This window comes from Argiope bruennichi, chromosome 8, assembly GCF_947563725.1.
Source record: "Argiope bruennichi chromosome 8, qqArgBrue1.1, whole genome shotgun sequence".
Taxonomy (NCBI): Eukaryota; Metazoa; Arthropoda; class Arachnida; order Araneae; family Araneidae; genus Argiope; species Argiope bruennichi.
The window spans coordinates 14,099,912-14,118,968 of NC_079158.1; the positions used below are offsets into that span (position 1 = coordinate 14,099,912).

At 31.7% G+C, this 19,057-nt stretch overlaps 1 protein-coding gene across 1 annotated transcript in view; it reads left to right on the forward strand.

Moving 5' to 3' along the window:
- LOC129981491 (testicular acid phosphatase homolog) overlaps nt 1-15,812 on the forward strand; it is a 33,667-nt gene extending 17,855 nt beyond the window's left edge. The window contains exons 7-11 of the mRNA XM_056092343.1: nt 1,232-1,318; nt 6,551-6,671; nt 10,568-10,653; nt 14,034-14,322; nt 15,414-15,812. Of these exons, the coding sequence (XP_055948318.1) occupies nt 1,232-1,318; nt 6,551-6,671; nt 10,568-10,653; nt 14,034-14,322; nt 15,414-15,604 (774 nt within the window). The 3' untranslated portion in view covers nt 15,605-15,812. The remainder of the gene's footprint in view (nt 1-1,231; nt 1,319-6,550; nt 6,672-10,567; nt 10,654-14,033; nt 14,323-15,413) is intronic.
- Nucleotides 15,813-19,057: the final 3,245 nt, after the last annotated feature.

Here is a 19,057-nt window from a genome sequence, read left to right on the forward strand (position 1 = left end):
TACCTTTTTTTAAAGCGAGGTAGAATGTAACTCTTTCTTTAAAAGCAAAACTTAACTTTGGTGCGATGAAATATTTTTTGTGCAAAATGAATGTGAATAATTTTTCTAAAATCAGTAATTTGTAGTTATTTATTTAAATTCTTTCTCAGTGTTATTTACAGTTTTCATTTCAAATTATTTTACTTGTACAGTCAAACCTCGCTTAACGAGCAAAACAAAATATAACAACGTGACTCGCCATACGAGCGTTGTTTCGCAGAATGAATGGTGAGGAGACACCATGGCATCGTATGTTGAATTGGCTTGTACCAGTTTATTTAGAACACTTACCGTACAGATGACTGTAAAACGGTCTGATGACACTATTCACGCTGGGAAGCAAAATTACAGGTTTGTAACAATATTTTGTTTGAACGTAATATCTACTAAGAATAAAATCGAAGCATATAATAGCATAAAAAGACCATTTGATTCATTTCAAAATTAAAACCAGTGAAGCGGATCTTAAAATTTCCTTCTCTCTAATAAATTTACCATCCCTCTCTCACAAAATAAAATTGTGGGCATCTTGGGTAATCATGCTTCACATGGCACTGTGTGATGATCATTCAAATTGCAGTTGATTCACCCATTAAGTTAATTATATTCATCATTTAATGAATTTCGTAACATCCAACTCATTTCAAAATAATTGCTAAGCTAATTTAACTTAAGCTGCACTTAAAACAATTATTTCTTCAAAAAAAAAAAAAAAAAAAAAAAACAATTGTAAAAACAGAAAAAAGCATTATATTATCCTTGAAACTAAATTCTAATGCCTAAATAAAATGAAAACGAGCTACATGTTTTGCAGCTAATGGATTCATGATTTAGTGTCGAAGGAGGGGAATATATAGATTGCAGTTAAAAAACAACAACCAGAGAGGTGATACTATTTTGGTATTTGCCCTGGGCGCCATTTTATATAGGCACGCCTTTGCGCTTCCTTGTGTGTATTATCGACCATCAGATTTACATTTAAGTTCTGAAAAGTTATTGAAATTATTGTACTATGAATCCGTAGTTGAAATGCAAGAAATTCGTTTATCGTTATACCAAAATAATTGAAATAACAATAAAAAACGATTTTGTTAGCGTAAATGAATTATAAGAGTATATTTGTATCATTAATAGAGTATCATTATAAGAGTATCATTAATTTCTAATCATACGCATTAATTTTATTTTTCAGAAAATGCTTGAAGAGGTGTCAAATTATACAGAAATGGATATTTCTAGAGAGATGATTTTGTTTCTTTACGATACTCTGAATATTGAGGTGAGTTAATTTTGTTTTCTCATGTTATGTAAGTTATCGTGAATCGAAATCAACAAGCATTAGTCGGTTATGTTATTTTAAAGATCATCAGCAAAACTGGAGAAAATAACCTAAAAAATTACAAATATATCAATTGTTTCAAAAAAACAAACTAGTGATGAAAGTAAATTATTTGTAACATAAGATTATTTACAAATGTCATGTGCGGACTCGCTTTAGCCTATACTTCTCATCCTCAACGTCTGCCCTTTTTTTCCCCCCTTCTTCTAATGTTATTTACTCTCTGTATTGCTCCCACTGGAGAAGGGGGGGGGGGTGCATCTCGTAATATTGAGGACGAGAAGATTCCGGAATGGTGGCTGGTTCACCCCATCCTGGAGGACAGAAAAAAGGAGGAATAGGGGTCAGCTCCTCCCATCGATGACGGGGCGTACTTCCCAAGGGAAGGGTTGTATCGTGGCCGGTGATTGCCCTTGGACTCACAGTTCTTGACAATGTTACTGTTGCAACGATCTGGTCATACAGATTTTTTCCGTGTGCCTTCAGACGGGTCAGAGTAGCCTGTTTAAGGTTTATGGTAAGGTACCCACTATATTGTTTTTGAGTGCTATAATCTATGCATATTCTGGTGAAAAAATGGCTTCGAAAGTGCTATATTTTTAACAATATATTGCAAATGATCAATGGATAAAAATAAGCAGATCAATCACATATGTGTTATTTGGGGGGAAAAAAATCGCTTACCTTCTAGGTTGAGGAATGAAAGTGAGACCCTTGTCCAAGGACATATGGCATTAAGAAATTGTCGTTAAGGAAAACAAAAGCAAATGAAACTAGTCGATTAAATTTCAGAAATTGAGAATAGCCAAAGTTTTCGTGGAAAAGCAAATTGAATGAGCTGGGTCGCTCTTTAAGTAAAAAAAAAAAAAATAAATAAATAAATAAATAAATAAAAACAGGCTTCGCTCCAAACTGAAAGGCTGTTAGTATCATGTAAGAACATGATGTAGTTTTGTTTTGGAGTTTTTGATCCCTCAAAATGTTAGGGACAGAAAACAGGACATTTTTTGCTTTTGAGGCATTAGTTTTTCGCTTTTAGGGTTATTAGAAAATGACAAAGAAGGTTGACGACACATCACCCACATGAAGTTAAAACTTAGCGCTAACATCAGCCATGTACCCGATTCTTCCGCCTAGACAATAAAGGGCAGGGTTGCAAGAAATTATAGCCAAAAGTAGTACAGAGAAGAAAATAGGAATGAACGCAAAACAGCGAGGGGAGATATCGAAAGGTATATATTTTTATTTAAATTTTAAATTTTTCTAGCTGGCAAAAAAAGTTTCGGAGCTCGAATAATTTTGAGATTAATAAAACAACAACACTGCTTTTCTAAAAATTGACTAATGCGCAATATAGTAGTCACGTGATCATTCCAAACTAGTTTAAACCAAATTTCCTCAAAAAAAAATGATTTTGAGATAAAGTTTTGAAGCTCGAATGATTTATCGCTTTTGAGGCATCAGTTTTTCGCTATTAAGGTTTTTTAAAAATGATAAAAGAGGGGACCGGAAAAAATTTCAAAGGGGGGCACCATATTCTTAATATCGATTTATGCGTGATCTGATAGTCATGCGATTGTTTAAAAAAGGTTTAAATTGATTTTCATAAAATAAGAAATTCTGGCCTCGAGAAAATAAACTTTAGAAACTTTGCTTTTGAGATACGGAAAAATCATCACTTTTCTAAATGTTGGCGATTGCAAAATATGAGTCACATGAGAACATTTGTCACATGTTTTTCTGTCGGATTGATACCACGTGACTTAAAAAAGTAAATATCTTACATAATAATAATTTGAAACTTGCGATAGCAGATTTCAATTTTTTTTAAATTAACGTCACCTCGGTGAATGGATTTCAAAATTAAATAATGCTTAACTTCGAAAAATGCGATATTTTTTATGCATGCGAAATTATAAACATTATAAGTAAATCCTACAATATAAACAAACTAATTATCAAGAAAAAAGATATTGGTATTAGTTAGAAATTATTTTTTTCATCAAAAAGCTAACTAAGAGATGTGATATATGCATTTTAATTGCTTGAATAGGAGGAACATAAAGTCGATATTTGACAGAAGATTAAAACGAATTTTCATAGAATTTTTTCAAATAAACGCTATAATAATTACTGTATTTTATGCCACGGTTTCTTTCTTTTTCATTGAGGAAATTAACAGTCAACGAATAGCATTTTTAAACCTTTGAGCTGAAATTCATAGATATCACAATTCAATACGAAAATGAAAATTCATAAACATTTAAAACGTTTTACGTACTCATAGTTGAATGAGTACGTGACAATTTTTTCTCGGGACAGAGATTCTCCTCTAATTAGATAATAGAAAAAAATAAAACAGAAACTGGAGTAGGTCGCAATGTTTCTTTCGTCTTATTCTCTTTCTTCTTATTTCAAGAGTAGGAAAATTGTTTGTTCATTTCGACCAACTGGTTCTAATACACGAATTTTTATAAATTAACAACTGGAAAAAGGATGCTTACAACAAAAAATTGTCGATAAATAATACAAAAAAAAAAAAAAAATCACATTGCCTTTTATTGAAAGATTTCAACACTTCTAACTCAGAAAGTAATGCTATTTCAACATTATCATTTTCTTTTCCTCCAGCGTTCAAATTTACATCAAAATTTTGAAAACGTTTTCACTTTTACCTTGTATAGTTGTAAAATTTTAGAATTAAATTTAGTTATCAATTATTTTGACTATAAGCTGAGTGCACATGTTTTTTAAAATTATGTTTATGCAAATTTTTCAGAATTTAATCATTTATTTAATGACATCTTTTATTCGCAAATTTATAAATTCTGGAACGATAACTTTAGAAAAAATAATTTTTTTTAACATCTTGTTGATTCTTTTAAGTATTACATATACTTTATCTCTTTGAAATTGTCTTTTTATAAACTTTCGCATCACAGGGGAAGTCATATTATTGACTCTCCGACTCGCCCGAAGGCACACAGATAATAAATATTGAATGACCGAACCGCCACAACAGCAACACTGGTGGGAACTGCGGTTGAGTCCTAAGGGCCATCACCGGCCACGGTGCAATTCTTCCCTAAGGAAGTAGGTCCCGTCATTGATGTGGAGGAGCCAGATCCCCACCTTTTCGTGTAGCCTCCTGCATCTCATCCTCGTTTCGAGGTGCCCCCCCCCGAGGGGAGTGTATACAGGGAAAGAATTCAAACCAACAGGAGTGGTCTCTCAAAACTTTCTCGCATATTCTCTAACAAAGTCATTATCCCCAATCTCCATCCTCTCCTGGAAAAAGTTGTGGACCTTCGGTAAGGCAGAGAATGCTTTACATAACATTGCCGTAAAATAGTTACGAAATAATAACTATTGCCGTGAACTTAGAAGTTTTAATGTATGTATCGTATGATTCTTGGCGAGTTTTTTGACGATTCATCTCCGCATGGGGTTCATAGTATCCGAAAATCGAACTTGTGTTCTAGACGCGTTCTTCCCCACCGATTAGAACCGAAATTTGACACCGCACTATATGTATAGTTACAAAATCACGTATTAAATTTGACATATTTAAGTCACTGCATTTTTTAATTATCACATTCCTGTGCTTCTGAAAGTATAGACGGGCAGACATTCAACACTTTGATGGATTTGTCCCAAAATTTGATAGGTGTCTACACCATAGACATTCAACACTTTGATAGATTTGTCCCAAAATTTGATAGGTGTCTACACCATAGACATTCCAACACTTTGATGGATTTGTCCCAAAATTTGATAGGTGTCTACACCATAGACATTCAACACTTTGATGGATTTGGCCCAAAATTTGATAGGTGTCTACACCATAGACATTCCAACACTTTGATGGATTTGTCCCAAAATTTGATAGGTGTCTACACCATAGACATTCAACACTTTGATGGATTTGTCCCAAAATTTGATAGGTGTCTACACCATAGACATTCAACACTTTGATGGATTTGGCCCAAAATTTGATAGGTGTCTACACCATAGACATTCCAACACTTTGATGGATTTGTCCCAAAATTTGATAGGTGTCTACACCATAGACATTCAACACTTTGATGGATTTGGCCCAAAATTTGATAGGTGTCTACACCATAGACATTCAACACTTTGATGGATTTGGCCCAAAATTTGATAGGTGTCTACACCATAGACATTCCAACACTTTGATGGATTTGGCCCAAAATTTGATAGGTGTCTACACCATAGACATTCCAACACTTTGATGGATTTGGCCCAAAATTTGATAGGTGTCTACACCATAGACATTCAACATTTTGATGGATTTGGCTCAAAATTTGATAAGTGTCTACACCATAGATATTAAATCAGTGCACCACATTTTAATTATCTAGCTTTCTTCGTTTTGTAGTTATCACGTGAAATTATATTCGAACAGCCGAGGAAACACTTTTTTAAAACCGATTTTGCTCAAAATTTGACAGAAATTTACAAATTTAGTGTAAAGACCATATACTGAATTTCATCTGTCTAGTTCCAAGAGTTTTTTTTTTTTTTTTTTTTGTCTCAGACATTCTAAAAATATGTTTGTCGAATTCAGGAAGATCTAAAACTTGGAGATTCATCAAAATCGGATTTTTTTGACAATTACAATACTTTTTCTATAATTTTTAAACGGGAAAGTAAAAATATAAAAAGCTTTATGAAAAAAGATAGTTTTTTTCATCAGAATTATAGATATATTAAACGTTTGGTCTCCGTCAAAGAGTTAATTGATTTCGACGGGCATATTTGCGTACATGTCAATGCGATACTTGAAGATTACAGCGAATTTAGATAAATGAAATTCGGTATGCGGTCGCCAACATATTAGAACTAAATTGTATTTTAGGCGCAATGAGTATAAAGGAAAACAACATTCCTTATTTTCTTCATTGTAATGTAAAGTATAAAATGTTCTATATTGCGTTACGAGAAAATCGAGGAATGAAAGATGCCCTAATATTCCAAATTCCTTTCAATACCGTAATTTTTCAGCAGTTTCGTTTCATATTTTTCAGTTCTAGAATTTCTCTGAGACGATCCAATATATGGCATTGAAAAGTTCTGTTCAAATCTCTGTCGTTAATTTTAAAAACCTCATTTTTGTCTCAAAGTATATGATTTCTCGTTGGTTCTTTCCAGAAAACGCACAACCTTACCATCCCAACTTTGATAGATAATTATTATGACGAGATTCAAGAATTTGCAGAAGAAACATTTAAGATCTTTTTTGGATCCGACCTTATACTGAGGCTGCGTATAGGTGAGTTTCCTATTCTAATCTCAAGAAGAAAAATAAATAAATAATCCAAGGAATGAAATTTTCAAATTTTTTTAGCCTAGTTTTATTTTTAGCTAGTTTAATCTGATTCTTAGAAAGTTTCTAATCAATATAAATTAAATTGATAAAATGAATCTAAAATAATAATTTTTAAAACTTTTACTGTGTTCTAAAAACAAGATTTTTTAAATTTAAATTTTATTTCTTAGTGCTTAATTTATAATTTATTATCATAATTATCATGCATTCTTGAAATTTTTTCAAATTCACCACCAAGTAGTGTCATTTTAAAGTGATGCTGAAATTTTTAAAGGGGTTGTCAGTTCAGATGCTGCCCACATCGTCTGATCACGATTTAAAATAACAATGTCCATCTTAAAAATGCTTCCTTTTTAATTTCGAAAATGACACGTTAAACTAACGCTAAGACTAAAATAAAAATTGAATTATGACTCTGCAGGCAGGCGGCAATATCTGCTTCAAGAAAGCGGATAAAATAAAGATTATTTTATTCTTCTGAATAAGAATATTATAATGTTTAAATCATTTTGTTTATTATCTCCCGTATTTACAGAATTCTATAATAATCTTCAAAAAATATTAATTCATTAAAAAAAGTAGCATTTGCTTGTTGTAGGCATTAAAGATTTCTGTAGTACCATTGTTTTATATAATAATTTTACTTAAAGGCATTGTTCAAATAAAAATTGAATATTTTATTAAGTAGCGTTTATCTGCTTATGAAGTATATATTTTAATTTTCTTAGATATAACGCTAACACCACAGAGATCATATCTAATTTAAAATCTGATAATTCTAATCTGTTATATTATTAGAACATCAAATTTGGTCTAAAAAAAGGAGGCATAGTGAAATAATTAAAAGGTTAATTTAAAAAAATGAAAGATAGAGAAATACTTTCTTGTCGAGTAACGGCAAGCAATTCAGCAATTAAATATTATAACAGGGAGAAAAGTTCCACTCTTTCGCTTGTAAGTTCAGAATGGTTATTCGCAATATTTTAAAGTATATTAACGCTAAATATCAGCTAATATAAAGTTTTGTACCAGATGTTAAAATTTCTTGTTTTCTACAGAGTGATTGTTTGCCTTGTCTTTAAAAAAATAGTTCAAAATTTTTCTGGGACTAAATTGTTACTTTCTCGCTTACGGAATATTTCAGAATAGTAAATAGAAAGATTAGTAAAAAGTATTGTTTTCGTCAAACAATTCTAGATTTTGAAGAATTTCCATGTTTTATACTGTCCGAAAAATACCTTTAGACCGAAAGAAAAAAAATTAATAAATTGACTCGTTTCTGTATAGAATATACTCGCTTCACCTACCAATATCTTGTTCCAAGAATGCCAAATTTGATCACTCCAGGTTGAACAGTCTGTTCTATAGAGCATTTTGAACAAATTTTTTCGCATCATAAATGCCAAATCACGCATGTTACAAATAGAAGTCAAAAATAGTAAAATTTTAAATATTTTATCTAGCGTATAAACAATATGTTAACAAATTATTTATACATTTAAAAAAATTTTTTAAACTGCTTTTATTAGCGTATTAAAAATAAAAAGTTTCTTATCAAAAATCTTGAGGTCAGAAAAGTTTTAAATAAAATAGAATCGTATTTACGTTTATTTAAATTAATTTTATACATTAAGATTCATTATGGCTTTGGTTTCCTCTTGCTGTATTCAACTCTTCACAGTTTTGATTTTAACCACCAATTTTTTTTAATACACTGATATACATTAGATTAAAAAAAAACATATTTTTTAAATCATTATTGTTTAGAATATTCACTGTGGCTTTAAACGGGTTCTTAAATTTTAATCGGGGAACGAAAGCACTCATGCTGATGGCTTCAATTCCATATCAAACTATCATACTAAATCGCCTGATCTTTTTCAAATTTTACCCACATTGTAAATGGTCATAAAATTTCATCTCGCAGAAAATCACTTTCAACCGTCTAGTTTTCTAAAAATATATATATAATTGACATATTCAATGTTCTAATTCACTTTAGTAATATTTTCATTGTAGAAGGTACGGCAAAAATAACTCGGACAAAGTTATTACATCATAGAATAGAAGTTAATTAATTTCTTTTTAATTTGTGTTCGCTTCTTTTTTGTCTACCACTTCAATTATAACACATTTTATAATGTATCTTTTAGTTTACGTATTGTTTTTGGCTTTTTTACAATGCCAAGCAACAGATATGCTATTTTAGAGTTGACGGCAATACGGCAAGGAAAGCGACAATACGAAGTCGTTCGTTTGCTTAATATGCTTCAGCAAACAGTGTCTGATGCAATCTATCGTTTCAAAGAGCCTGGTCAAAGTCCATGAAGTAAAAGAAAACGTAAGGTGAACACTTCAACAACTTCAAAGATTGCTCGTGAACTGAGAATAAAGGACAAATCAGTGCAACGAATGGCAAAAACAGAGCTTGGACTAAAGCCTTACAAGTTCCAGAAAGTTCAGCTTCTCACCGAAGAAAACAAATTCGTGCGGCTCCAAAGATGCCGAAAACTTTTTAAACATGCCAAGAGAGATTCCTTTTCACTAATGAGAAGCTCTTTACCGTCGAAAAGCTCTTAACTCCTAAAACTACAGGATCTAGTCGGAAGACACTCCAAACACTTCAACAATTGTTAAACATCGCAAAAATCCAAAGTCGGTCATGGTCTGAGGCGGAATTTGCGCAAGCGGCAAAACTCCTCTGGTTTTTGTGGATGGGGGCGTTAAAATAAAGCAAAAAGTGTACAACGGGACATTCTAGAAGGTGCTGTATTTCAGTGGCTCAAAACGCACTTCGGCAATGTAAAGTGAAAGTTTCAACAAGACTCCGCACTAACTCGCAATGCTAAAAAGTCAGTAGAGTGGTGCAAGGCGCATTTTCCGGTGGTGATATCATCTGGAGAGTGAGCATAATACTCGCCGAATGTCAATCTCATGATTACAGTGTATGGTCCATTTTGGAGCCTAGGGCTTGCACTAAACGACATAAAAGTTTTGTACCCTCTAAAGCAATAGCGTCGGCGGGAATGGGATAGATTAAAGGTAGACGAATTGCGGCATTTTGATGAAAATTTCAATAAGGGTTTACGCCTCTGCATCGCTGCAAAAGGCGCCCACTTTGAAACAAATTAAATTTATTTATTTATTAGTGAAAGTCTATTCTTATTATTATTTGTTATATTTTATTTATTTTTAATCAAGTTATATTAAAAATTTTTTGTCCGGGTTTTTCTGCCGCACTCTGTATATAACATTCTCATATTATAATTTCTTACTTTTTATCAGTGGATATTTTTTAAAAATCAAAACAAAAACTTAAAGGAGTGAGATAACTGATAGAAATACTGTAAGCAAATTGGAATTTTAATCACATTTATAAACTATTTTTACTTTCAATAAATATTCGAAAATTTCTTTCCTACGATTACAATGCTGGAATTTCGAATAATTAATACTACTTTATGCGTTTTATTACACTAATAAAAAAATGTTTAACACTTTTTTTTTATTTTTCAATCTTAAAAATCTTGCATAATTCCTAATTAAAAACAGTATGGAATCGATAGATTATTTTTTGATAGTTCAATCTCTGAGGATTCAATTAATTTTCTGTTAAATTTATTTATACTAAGGAGAGATGAGTGCTCAAATTGCTAAAATAACCTGTCATCAAGAACTAATATCTGTCGAAAATTTCAAATTTCTAGTACGTGAGGAAGATTATATATATAAAAAAAAGGCAGTATTTCATCCTTACAAACTTGAAAAAATAAAGCGTCCATAAACATTTTTTTCTACTAAATTTTTCAATTTTTTATAATTTTATTTATCTCTCGCAGGTCCTTTTCTTCAAAAAATAAGTGAAAATATGAAGAAGAAAATAAATGGGGATATACCCGACTTGAAAATCCAACTGTATTGCGCAGTAAGTGCGATCATGATGTTAAGAAAAAGATTTTCATCATTTATGATTAGAATTTTTTTGTTTTCATGTTTAATTTGCTTCTTTACGAAAAGGAATCCAGATATTTATTATTTTTAATAGCACTTTTAAAAATGTATTTACATTTCTTAAATGTAGCGAACTGTCGCTTTCGTTCTCTCTTCGCATGTATATATGTATTGATATCTCTCAATCTAATTTAAATACTAATCAATTTACTACTTTTATTAAAATCTTGAAAAGAAATTTTCTACATACGTTAATAAATGGAAGTAAAAAAGGAACTATTAACATAATTTTAAGAAAACAGTTCAACATCAGTGTTAGCATACAATTCATGAAGAATGAAACAACTAAAGTAGAAATAAAAATATTTGAACCTGATGTATCGTGAGACATTGTAATATATTTTTTGAAAAATTCGAATTAGTTAAAATTAATAAAACATCTGACAGTTCTGACAAAATATTGCTCAATATATTCCTATAGTCTGTTTGAATTTTCATTTGTTAAAAATACGAACTCTTGTATCTCCTGATTGCAGAATTTCATTCTTCGGTGCATACAGTACTTTGCGTATTTAATTGCTAAAACTCCATAGATTTGCCTCATCGCACACTGATAAGAGGCACAGTTTTTGAAGAAAGGATTCTTCCGGATAACTGAATACTTTACCTGTCATCTTTAAACCTGCAGTATGCGAAATCCATTTATCAAGTTTCCCGATTTATTGGCCACAATTTTATAAATAATACCAAAAATCACGCAGTTTATTTAAAATTAAAACACATACGAGTCAATTAATATTTGAAAAATCAAAAGAAAGCAGCATTATAAAATTGCCATACCACATAAAAATTATTCATTTTTTCATATAAAAATATGTGGTAGATATTGCTTACCTAATTTAAAAAATTCGGATTATTAAAATTTCATTATTTTTACAATGACAAGAAAGAAAACTCTTCAATAAATTTTATGAAATTCTGTAAACTTTCATGTGTTTCCTACCATACAGCTTTCTTGGTCTTTGTCTTCATCCCATGCCATTTTATCGCCATCTTTCTCAATACATATTTCATAATTTCTTCGTCATCAAGAGATTATATTGTTACAAACCTGGAATGTTGATTTCCAGCACGGTTAGTTCAATCACTGGAAAGACCGTTTTGCGATCATCTCTATTGGGTGCTGATCGGGTGCCGTGTGAGTGATTCCAGAACTTGGCGACAAAATAGATATTACTAGAAACTTCCAGAATTTTAGCAATTGAGCCGAGATACGCCTTATTGGACCAGAATCTTTTCTGCCCGCCTCCCGGAAACTATAAAAGGCAGTCTCAAGCTGCAGTCAGTCGGAGTCGTGGAAAGAGTCTATGGCGAAAAGTGGAATCAGTCCAGAGAAGAGCAAGCGTTGAGTGGAGCTCAAGCGATTGCTGAATTGAGCTGTGTGCCGAGTCCTGGTATGTATTGTAGAAGCAACATCGAATCGTGTGAGGAGTAGTCATTTGTGTAGTAGTGAGTCGGCAGTTGGACACAGCTAAAGCGAAGTGACAGTGGAGAATTGCAGCTGTTTGGAGATCGTAGAATGAAGCTGCGTAGATTCCCTCCACCTGCTGAATTTCTGGCTGCTTTGCGTGATGTGGTTGTTATTATCACCGATTACTATTTGTGGGCTACTATTTGCTGTAGTGTGCTGCTGTGTGTTTCCTGTGCTCGCCTCGGTTGTATATTTGTCGTCTTTGTATCAGTGTCTTCGTGTTAAATAAAAGTCATCGTCTTTTATTACTGAAGGATTGTTTTCTTCATTGACCAATAAATCGGAAAAGAACCCCCGAAGTCCGTAATAATATATTGGGTTGGCAACTAAGTAATTGCGGATTTCACTCATAGATGGCTTCAGTTCAATTTTTAGGTTTGCAGACATAATACAAATGTAAAACACATTTTGTTATTTGATAGTTGGCAATTCAGCTGTCAATCAGTAAAAAACGTTTTTTGATCGGTTGCGTAGTTTTCGTTTGGCGTTCGTTGAAAAATGGAAAATCAAAAGGAAAATTTTCGTCATATTTTGCTTTTTTATTTCCGCAAGGGGAAAAACGCATCGCAAGCTCATAAAAAGTTATGTGCTGTTTATGGTGACGAAGCCTTAAAAGAACGGCAGTGTCAAAATTGGTTTGCCAAATTTCGTTCTGGTGATTTTTTACTCAAAGATGAAAAGCGCTCTGGTCGTCCAGTTGAAGTTGATGACGACCTAATCAAAGCAATAATCGATTCGGATCGTCACAGTACAACACGTGAGATTGCAGAGAAGCTTCAGGTATCACATACATGCATTGAAAATCACTTAAAACAACTTGGCTATGTTCAAAAACTACATGGGTTCCTCACGAACTGAAAGAAACGCATTTAACGCAACGCATTAACAGCTGCGATTTGCTAAAGAAACGTAATGAAAATGATCATTTTTAAAACGACTGATAACTGGCGATGAAAGATGGGTTGTTTACAACAATATCAAGCGGAAAAGATCGTGGAGCAGGCCAGGTGAACCAACTCAAACAATATCAAAAGCTGATATTCATCAAAAGAAGGTTTTGTTATCAGTTTGGTGGGATTAAAAAGGAACTGTCTACTTTGAACTCTTACCACCCAACCGAACGATCAATTCTGATGTCTACATTGAACAACTACCGAAATTAAACAATGCAGTTGAAGAAAAGTGGCCCGAATTGACACATCGAAAAGGTGTTGTATTCCATCATGGCAATGCAAGGCCACACACATCTTTGGTCACTCGACAAAAATTATTGGAGCTTGCTTGGGATGTTTTGCCACATCCACTATATAGTCCTGACCTTGCATCATCTGCTTACTTTTTGTTTCGATCTTTACAAAACTCCTTGAATGGTAAAGTTTTCAATAATGCTGATGATGTCAAATCGTACCTGATTCAGTTTTTTGCTAATAAAAACCAGAAGTTTTATGAACGTTGGATTATGATGCTGCCTGAAAGATGGCAAAAGGTCATTGATCAAAATGGGCAATACATTACAGAATAAAGTTATTTAGTTCCATGAAAAAATTGTCTTTGATTTTCTAAAATAAATCCGCAATTACTTAGTTGCCAACCCAATATATAAACCAACAGAACTTTCAACATCCATATAAACCTAAACTTCTTCACTAACACACTGCATTCTTTGTTCTTTAACTTTTTAAAAATATAACATTTAAAGTTGCGTTATTCTGATTATGTCAGTTATGAGAGATTTACTGTGGTAATAATTATTCTCGGTATTTATGGCAAATTTTATCTTAAAATTTCCTACTCTACTATCTTTTCTTCCCTTTTTTTTATAGCAAGATGTTAATCTGAATGCAGTTTTCGCTGCTTTGAATTTTACGAATATGCCACGAGCCCCGTACTGCGCTACTCTGCTGTTTGAGCTGCACGAAATGGCTGATGCTTTAATGGCTGTCCGATTGCTCTACTTGAATTCGACGGATCCACTGACCATGGGGGAACCTCATGTTCTGATTCTGGATGACTGCTCGGAATACTGCCCCTTGTCGAACTTCACCAAAAAGTTCCAGCGCTTGATACCGGATAACTGGGAACAGGAATGCCGCACTAGCACATCGGATTCCAGTACTAGTTGTAACACATCAATTATCATACTAATTGCGACTTTCGCTATTACCTTTGCGATTTATTTTCTCTCATTGTTCGTTGTTTTTTTCTATTATATGAGAAAGACCAGGCGTCAAGAGGAAAAATGCCTGTCAAGCGTTACAAGAAATTTGACTCGACAGTTATCTGTAGCTCAATAATTAAAGGCGTGGACTGTATTCCTTATTAACAGCTTATTGCAAAATTTATCTCAGACATTACAACATATGACTGCGAAATTATTAAAAGAATTAGTAGAAATTAGTTAATTAAAAGTGCACAATTAAACATAGGAGGTGAATATAGATAGACACTATGATCGCCGACATAATCGATATTCGAAACACAACAATTGGAAACAAGGCATGCTTCTTATAAAATTCATGTCAAGGCTGTTTAATTTTAGCACATAAGTTATAAAGTTAGCAACAAAACAGAAGGATTTCATCGCCTGTAAAGGAGCAAGTATCTTTAGAATCCCTAGCTATAACACAGGGATTTTTCTTTTACCCCTCCTCTATGTTGACTAAGTCTAGTCTGGAGAATAGATATTGAGCCTGAATAATAGATATTTCATAAATTAAATTAATCAAGTGTATATAACTTATTGCTATATTTCTTATGCACATTCATTGATAACAAATGAGACTTGGCAACTGTTTATTAGATGAATAAAATAACAAATGGAATTTGATAACTGCCAATTAGAATGTTAAAACTCCTAAAGTGTAATTCGGTTATTTATATAAATGTTTTAAATATATATTATTCAAAGAATTTTATCAAGGAAATATTTACTGTAAAATTTATATTTAATTAGAAAATAGAACAATGGTAACAAATGATAAATCCTAAATGATTTTTAAGGAAAGGCATTTCATAAATTCTCTTTAAGTAAATATTTATATGTCAAGTACCTAATCTTCAATATGTGGCAAATACAAATAAATACTAACTATATATATAAAATATATCCAAAAATCATGTTAATCTAGTTATATATCTAAAATTATGGGGCAAACTTTGAAGTACAGTACAGCTCGCTATTAAAAAAAGCCTTTTCTATGCAGGAATGTATGAGTGGAAGCCGAGCTTTGAAGCCCGACAACGTGTAGCAGACAGAAACTTTATAGAAAAGTTTCCAAGAGTTCCTACACCCAGTCAACACCAGTTCCAGGAAAACACGTCCAGTTTCGTAGATGCCTCACAAACATGTAGGACAGATACTCAAATGTTGGAGTCGCCAAAAACGCTTCATTAACACTTCCAATTTTCCAGTGGTAGATGCAATTTTGAGTAACTTATGTAAATATTACAGCAAAGAAATTGAAACGATGCTGTAAGTCAACACTTTGTTTCATATCAGATTTAGGTGTCCATTTCTTATGCTTATGCCTCATTTCCATTCTTATATTCCTATATAAATGAAATGCTTGTTTTAATATGCTGTATCATTCTTTAGTTTGTCTAATGAATTCAAGATCATTCCTTCAATAAACTAAAAAAAATTAATGAGAAAATTTTCTTTACATAATTATCTCTGCATTTATACTAACCATATATCTGTAGCTCCCGTGTTTCCTAACGGAAAATTAGATCAAATTTGATTTCCGAATATAAATAATTATGCTTTGACCTGTCTTGAAAGTTAGCTTGTCGATATTCGAAGTACAGTAACTGGAAACAAGACAAGCAAGTTATAAAATACGCGCTAAAATTAAACAATCCTTTCTCGGAAGTTCTAAACTTAGCATTTGTCCACTCTTTTCTATATTAAAAGAAAAGAAGGGGGAAAAAAAAAACCCCATTCAGACAAGTGATCCAATACAGTACAACAAAATCGCACAAAACGTTTGCAAGCAACGCACAAGAACCATTTGCAATGAACAGGAAAATATAGTAAACGATAAAACTGTATAGTAGCACTATAAGGAATCAGTAAATGTATCATAAGCAACTTCAATACACTCAAGAACAAATATACTAAAATGAGAGAACATAAGATCTCTACTAGTTGCGCTACTAATTGCACCGATGAGTTGCGGGGCATTGAATCGAATGGCGCTTATTAGCCAATTGCGATCGGTGGGGCAATTGAGTTACTAGATGTTGCCTGCATCTGAGCCAACAATTACGCAGACTACCTTTAGTTGATCTGAAGCATGATGGGGTATTATGATTCATGAAACCCACTAGACGAAGACGATTAGTAGCGCAAGTGATCATCTCATTAACTGCGTGTGCATCTGAAACGTCACTCGAAAATCTGTGACATTTCATACGCGCATTCATATTCATAAATTTAGTTGCATGCTTTTATGTACCTCATTTAATATTTATTGAAAAAATATTTTGAAAGCGAAGTAAATATTTTAGTAAAAATAATTAAGTGTTTATCAAGAGAATTAAGGAAACTTAAAATACAAATTTTGTTGCAAGAAAAATTATTAGACAATTAAAAAAAAATTAAAGGATGAACAATAATTTGTAATTGAATTAAAATAACAAGAATTTTCGAAATTTCAGATAATTATACAAGATAAACTTGGAGAGACAATATAATGAATATGACTTGACTTACCTCAGCGTTAGCATCAATTTTACTTCTGGTGAAATACGTATGTTTAAAAGGAGTTGACACAAATTTAAATTTCCTTTATGCAGCCAATCAAACTGTAAAATGAAGATTTCGACATGGGAAGATAAAATTTCTATTATTCGCCCTTATATCATGAGATGAAGTATAGTATAATCCTCTTATCAGGCGAGAAATAAACATGGGATATTTCACATTTTTCTAACCTTACGCTTTTTTCCAATAAAAGAGCAAGAAGTTTTTTAAAGGACACCATTCTCAGGAATGACTCTTTCTTGGCATGAAATTAGCAATTATTCCTAAATTGAACGACATGGAGTTGCTACATCCATAAACATTTCCGGAAACTGGTGGGGCAACCAGTTGGACTGCGAGTCACACCTTAATCGCTCTCAGCTATTAGCACCCTAAAATATAGGCCAATATTCCAAAGATATTAACACTATATGCAAAAATTTCCGGTTTTCGAACATGTTTATTCAATATGAATATATTTCAAATAATTCGTTTCACGAAATCAGTTAATTTAAAAGTATAAAATTTTTTGTAAAGTTACTTGTTCTGGAAATGAGCAAAAATAAGAATAAAAGAAGCAATTGAAACTATTGGAAGTGAGCATCACCCTTTATCCCATATAGCAAAAGGCAGTTTGCAAAAAAAAAAAAAAAAAAAAAAAAATCCATCGATTAAAAAAAAATTATTGCTCAATGATCGCTTGTCGATTAAGAAATCCTCACTGTTTAAAACAATATCTTTCTAGAAATAATAATTATAAAAAAATTATTTTAACAATAAGTAATCAAAGATTTTAAATTTCAAAGTTAGATATGAATTTTTGTTTTATTACAAAAATATTAAACAAGTATATTACATAATTTCTTGTAGGTTTTTCAGTAGAAAATTAATGTAAATGAAGAATTTGGAAAATACTTTTTTGAAAGTTAATTTGACCTTAAAAAATGCAAACATTTGTCTTAATGAAAATATTATCAGACAAAACGAGTTTCCTACCAACTTAAAATTTTCTATATATCTTTAATTATACCAAATGGAATATCATGCAAAGTTTATTAAAGTAAATAGTAAAATTAAAAGAAACATTTTTATATGAATTTTTACAGTATTTTCATTGTTATAATGAAACTCGAATGTTTTCACTAAAACTTTAAAATGCAAATGTTTCCTCATTTAAAAAAATAGTCTAAAGTCATCTTTTAAAAGAGAATAGTTTTATTATGAAATTCTGATTTTAATTTTTAAAAATTTTTAGGAATCAATTCTTAAATATAATTTGGAAAATAATCTTTATTTCTAATAAAATGCAGATTATTTTTATTGCTTAAATAGTTTTGCAATTATAAATATCAGAGATGCATTTGATACAACAGATATAATATTATATTAGTATTAATATAAATTTCAAATAAACTGGTCATCAAAGAAGGCAGTACAGTTCAGTGTAAAGCTGGTTTTGCAGGACTTTGAAATTATACTGCAAATTAATAATTTATTACATAATGACATTTATGACTTAATACAGATAGCTCTAGTAAGGACTACAGAAATATATAAAAATTATTTGAATATTTTCATAAAGTTATTAAAAAAAACAGCACATTAAATTTTAAGATCTTTCTGTGTAAATGATTGAGTGCATAGTATCAACAAAGAAAAAAGAATTGTCTAAGTTTATTTCAGAATCTCATGAATGATTCTTAACATTGATAAATTTAACTTACAAGAGTGGGGCACATGCCAATAGAAGCAAATGTGTCTGAAGAAAAATCTCTTCAGCCAGTTATCAAATCAGTTTTAGGTTTAAATTGGACTCTGACGTAAGATTTTTTTGCCAGTCAATCTAGGTTTCATTGAAAACCAGTCATTAGCAACAACAACAACAAAAAAGTATTTTATCAACCGTTCATAAAATATTCGACCTTATCCGGTTTAATATTAATTTCTAAATGGTTGTTGCAAGAATGCTGGAAATTATCAAGACATACAGAATTACCATCACATTTGGATGGATGGAAAAAAAAGTAACTGAATTCAATATGATAGTTCAAGATGTTTAATCAGAAATGTGGAAAAATTAAGAATTAATATTCCATGTCTTTT